Source organism: Alosa pseudoharengus, unplaced genomic scaffold (assembly GCF_046254945.1).
Source record: "Alosa pseudoharengus isolate Yale_2024_CS ecotype anadromous, Long Island Sound unplaced genomic scaffold, YU_APseudo_1.1 YU_APseudo_1.1_scf_5, whole genome shotgun sequence".
Lineage (NCBI taxonomy): Eukaryota > Metazoa > Chordata > Actinopteri > Clupeiformes > Clupeidae > Alosa > Alosa pseudoharengus.
The window spans coordinates 7,999,188-8,004,995 of NW_027468837.1; the positions used below are offsets into that span (position 1 = coordinate 7,999,188).

The following is a 5,808-nucleotide window of genomic DNA, read 5'->3' on the forward strand; positions in this document are numbered from 1 at the left end:
AATAATAGGCCATTCACTAGTGACAACATGTAAATGACTACTGTTCAGCTGCTATTCATCCGTATGGGCCCACAAACTTTCATCTAATGTCAATGCCGAACCATATTCATTTAACGCTACAAAGCGTGGCAACCTTAATGTTTAAGCGATGTCTCCCCGATTTGCCCCTTTGCCCACCGTGTTACCCTTTCTGTATATTTTCTCCTCTTTTCCCCTTTATTGCCTCTTGGCGGCTCTTCAAAGGGTCCGGACCCTGTAATTAGGAGGCGGGACCTCTGTCTCCCTGTAGAAGACTCTGCGCTCGTGCCGAAGTTACTCCACACTGTCCCGGGACTGCGCGAGCCGAGACCCCCTCCTTGTAGAGTCAAGACTCTTGGGATTTGTTTCTCAGGGATGGCCGCATCGATTCTGGAGGTATGGAAACCATCTTTATATGTATCCAGCTGTTTGACAACGCGTGTCCATATTAAGGGTAACACGCTGCCTCACTGGTACAGGCTACTGTTTTGTAATTATGCAACTCATTCATAAGAAGCAAATATGGGCAAGTCTCCCCGAGACCGTCAAACTACGCGGATCGCCTGAATGAGGTAGAGTTTCCAAGTGAGTGTAATGAAAGTTTGATTAACTTATTTACTGGCAGATTTTGATGCGACAACCATGTTGAGTAGTAAGCGTTAGTGTAGCTCTTCACGCACCGCATAAGAGAATGACTTGGGGGACGTGAGGTGAGGCAATATTAGAGCTCTGTATAACGTCATGTAAATCGCCGTGCTCTATGCGACCACCGGAACGCGTTTGGACTTTTGGACCATAAGAATGCGCCGCGAAGAGATTATTTATTGTTATACCATGCCAAACCTGTAACCAATGCATCCAGTTTAGGCTTTTTTGTATTTTACGAACCTGGAGGTCACTACAGTGCAGTCTGGGTTATTGGGTTAATGAGTGATTAAAGACAGAGTTGATCAGAAGGTGTATTTTAAAATCTGCTTTGGCCATAAGTTGCTGGCGTATGAAAACATATATGCACTGATGGACATGGACTACGTAATGCCGACCCTGCAATTAGCCTGCAGCATGAAATTTCCATACATCATCAAAAACGAACCATAGGAAATAAAACACTTGCGGGAAAGCTTCCGAACGCAGGCATTAAGGATAAGCTAAAGACCAACGGTTATCCCTGTAATGGAGCGCAATTAACCTGGAAACAGGAGCTAAAGCAATAGGATAGCCTACGCCAAGTTAACCGCAGGCGCTTAGCAGGAATGATCTGCGTTAAATCCCGGGGTCTCCGGAATCACGTTGCCTGACAGTCAATCTCTGGCCAGAAAGATCAAGATTATATTAAACTGTAGACTACTCACAGTATTCCCATGCGTAAAGTGTTTAGAGGGGGACGTTTTCTTGATCACTTTAGGTGCTAAGACCTCAGTTGTGCACGTGTTGGATAAGTAGAAGGGTTTCAAGACTTTAGAAGTTTCACTTTTGCTCATGTTGGACTATTCATCCAATTTAAAGAAAGGTGATCCATGGATGCACATCATAGCCAAAGGTTGTAGGCCTTAATGTGTACAGGTGAAACCATGACATCATATACATGTACACATAGTTTGTAGAATGTTACAGAACATACAGCACACAGTACTGGCCACTTCTTTGTACAATGGGGGTCAAAGCCCTTGATGGCTGACAGCACAATAATGAAAAAATAGTTGTAGATGCAATAAGGTGAGCATTAGTGGAAAAACTATGACTGAACATCAACAATACTCCATTGTTTAACATATGCTAGTGCAATAAAAACACCATGGTGACTGACAGAGCTAAACATGTCCAACAGGATCTGTGTCATTTTGAAATGCATTGCATGTACTTGTGAAGAAATATGCATGGAGCCTGACAACTGTGGAAAGATACTGAGTGCTTGAGGGCTATGTTGTGTTGTTGGATTGTTGGGTTGTCCCAGTATGAAAGTGGGTTTAGTAAATAAATCAGAAACCTGTAAAACCTAATTACCAAGAAGAAAAGCATGATTTGTCTCATTTGTTTCAGCTTTTGCCCAGAGGATGAAAGTTCTCCGTTGTTTTCATGGGTATTTTCATCAAACCACACATGGGCAAACATTACCCATCAGTGTCTCAACGTTCTTCTTCCAACAAACCAACAACCACAGATCAGACTCTGATTGTTTATCAGGGACGGAGCCCCTTTAGGAAGGGGAACAAAAACAAGCAACCTTAATTAGTGTCAACTGTTGACTTAGAGAAACCACTTAGTCAAAACTAAGGGCTCACAACCCCAAGGCTTTGCACTGTTCAATGTTTTAAAGTAAAAACCTAATCTGAATCTGAGAATGTATGTGTGAGTTGTAATATATGCTGCTGTTGGTTTAAGTGAGCTTGTCTCGCCCCTCAGGAGGAAGCACGTTATGGCTCCAGCCCTCTGGCTATGCTAACTGCCACCTGCAATAAATTTGGAAGCACAAGCCCAGTGAGAGACTCCGCCACGCCCGGCAAAGCAGGAAACACAGTGCCAGGAAAGAAGCCCTACACCATGACCACGGACCTCCAAGCGCCCAAGAATGGCCGCAGCAACGATGGCCTGCCGGACTCCTACACCGCCTCCTTCGGCGCTGGAGGGGGACTCCTGACCCCCACGGGCAGCCCGCCACCCCCGACGGGGGGCTACGGCTCCGAGTACAACCCCTTCTCCCACTCCTTCCAGACGTCGTCCGGGTCGCAGGACCCCTCGCTGCTGGTGACCAAAGCCCACGCCACTGCGGACTGCCTGACCAGTGTCTACACCTCTCTGGACATGACCCACCCGTACGGCTCGTGGTACAAGGCAGGCATCCACCCGGGCATCACCACGGCGCCGTCCAACGCCACCTCGTCCTGGTGGGACGTGCACCCCAACTCCAACTGGCTGAGTCCAGCGCAGGCGCAGCAGGACGGCCTGCAGGCCTCTCTGCAGCCCGTGCCCCCGCAGACCTCGCTGAGCCCGGGGCAGCTGCCCAGCTACAGCTCCGATTTCACCTCCCTCAACCCGGCGCAGTACTCCTCGGTGGGCCTCAGCTCCTCCACACACCTGCTGCCCTCCTCTCAGCACATGCTGCCCCAGGACATGTACAAGCCCAAGCCCGTGGCCAGCGCGGGGATCATGGAGAACCCCATGGGCCTCAAGCCCAGCCGGGGCTCTGGAGGGTACGGTGGCGGAGGCGGCAGCACCACGGGCCGGTCGTCGTGCGACTGCCCCAACTGCCAGGAGCTGGAGCGCCTGGGTGCGTCGGCCGCCTCGCTGCGCAAGAAGCCCGTGCACAGCTGCCACATCCCGGGCTGCGGCAAGGTGTACGGCAAGGCCTCGCACCTGAAGGCGCACCTGCGCTGGCACACGGGCGAGCGCCCGTTCGTCTGCAACTGGCTCTTCTGCGGCAAGCGCTTCACGCGCTCCGACGAGCTGGAGCGGCACGTGCGCACGCACACGCGCGAGAAGAAGTTCACGTGCCTGCTGTGCAACAAGCGCTTCACGCGCAGCGACCACCTCAGCAAGCACCAGAAGACCCACGCCGAGGCCAGTCTGCAGGGCAAGGGCGCCGGCGGAGAAGGGGGGGAGGCAGACCCCAGGATGGAGGAAACCGCTGACCCCAACAGCAACGCCCCCGCCCCCGGGCCCGGGGGAACAGTCCCAGACGCCGCCACCAACGGCGAGGAGAAAAGCAACGCGGCCAATGGCGTAGAGACGAGCAGTGGTCTGCTGGAGATCTGATTCCGCTTGACCTGACTGACTCTCAGTTAGGTCTGCTGGTGCTTCTATTGGTGCTAAGCGGTGGTGCTGAGGTGTGGGTTTATTTTTTTTTCTCTGTGAAGGACGGGAGAGACCAGAAAAGACATTTATATGTTCAGAAATACATTTTATTTCTTTCACTCCCTCTCTCTCTCTCTCTCTCTCTCTCTCTCCCTCTCTCTCTCTCTCTCTCTGGTGCTGTGAGCCAGCAACAAGAAATGGGACAGATGGAAGCCAGCAACTTGTAAAAAAGCCAAGAGACTTTAACATTGCAAAGCTGCTGGATGTTAAGAAAACACCACACACGTACACAGACACACACAAATGTATACACACACAAACATACACACACTAGCATGTACCACTAAATCACTGGGAGTGCCTCTTATAAAGACATTAAAAATGGCAAATTTGGTGATATTGAATAATAACATATCACGCAGGTATTTTGGCATTTTCACTGAAATAGTCTTTTGTGAAAATACAGATTTACAATAGTATGTTTTTGTGTAATATATTCAGCATATTTTCATTATGAAGGACCAAGCTGTTAACAGATTAGCATAATTGATCATGCTCATCTGAGTGACTGAACAGTTGCTGATAATGTGCAGTTATTGTTCTTTACAAATGTTTTATTTTTTCTCTTATTCTCAGTTTAATTTAATTTCCTTTTAACTTTTTTAAGAAATATAAATTATGTCTTAAATTATGAGAGGATAGTATTGCATTTCAAAAGCATTGCTCAGTGGCTGAAGGTCTGCAGCTGGCCAGTTAGGAAAATAAATTAATGGTTTTCTTTTATTTTTATCTTTCTATTTATTGATTGTTTAAAATATTGATTGCTAAGTGGTGGTGGTGTCCATTTTTGATTCTCTCCTGTCTTTTCAGTCTGCTTTTAAAGTTAATTTTACATGCACCCCACCTTAACCTGTTAACTTGCCTGTGTTTTTTTTGTTGAAGTAGAAAGTGCCTTGCCTTCAGGACTGTAAATACAGTGACAATGATGACTTGTTTTTGCCAATAAATTTTCGTCATATTTATTTTTGACGTATCTGTGACTAGTTTTTGATGAGCATATAATGGGAAAGGTATTAACAGAAATGATGGTAGGTAGGCAGAGTTATCTATCCAAAGTTGTACATACTCTACCAGTAAGGATATTATTTAATAGTCTGTCTCTCAGAGCAAATTACTCAATCAAATGCACATGAAAAACTTGTTTTATCAAAATAATGTTATCAAAATAATACATTCAGGATATTGTAGGTAGCATAACAGTAGCACACTATAACACAAAAGGCCAGAAAACTAAATAAAGACAATTATTTTGCTCCAGTCCTGAGAGTACCAAGGTAACTTGGTTAGTTGGGTAACTCTAACAGCGGGGAGAAAATATGGGTTACTGTGACTTCTTTTTTCCTGGTTTGAGAAGTCCACTGTGCACTGGAGTATGTGAAAGGAACATTCTGAACATGAAATTCATTTATATTGTACAGTTTCAGTGTGCCACTGAACTCCACCAGGTTTCCCCCATGCTGTGTGGCCTGTGCTGTGTGCAGTAATGAGATGATTGCTAAGTGTCCTATCATGTCAAAAGTGGCGTTGAATAAAGTAAACATGTTGGTTAATTCATTTTTCCGTTGCCCCCAGTAATGTCAGCACAGCTCCGGGGGAGTGATGCCCACGGCACACCAAGCACACTTCCGTCAGGAGCAAACTGCAGCCCAGCACAAATATTAACACTCCACATCAATCCGGCCGCCTGACACAAACAAACACAGGGCCGCGGGTGTGCACCCAAACACCCTCTGTCTTTCCGGCTTCTCTCTGTCTCTCTCAGTCTCTCTCTGTCTCTGTCTCTGCCTCTCTCTTTTCCTTGCCCTCCCCTCATGGTCCCTAGGCTTAAAGCAAGGAACATTTCTGTGCATAAACTAAAAGTTTTTGAAGCCATTATTTTATTTTAATTGCTTATTTTCCAGTCTCAAATAGCCCGACCCATGCTTGAATTCCGGCACA

The 5,808-nt window shown here is 47.0% G+C and overlaps 1 protein-coding gene across 1 annotated transcript; it reads left to right on the forward strand.

The window, feature by feature from the left end:
- The first annotated feature begins 334 nt into the window (after positions 1-334).
- sp7 (Sp7 transcription factor) lies at positions 335-4,803 on the forward strand. The gene is made up of 2 exons (XM_076267451.1): positions 335-414; positions 2,422-4,803. Exons 1-2 carry the CDS (start codon positions 394-396, stop codon positions 3,769-3,771), a joined length of 1,371 nt encoding a protein of 456 aa, XP_076123566.1. The 5' UTR covers positions 335-393; the 3' UTR covers positions 3,772-4,803.
- Positions 4,804-5,808: the final 1,005 nt, after the last annotated feature.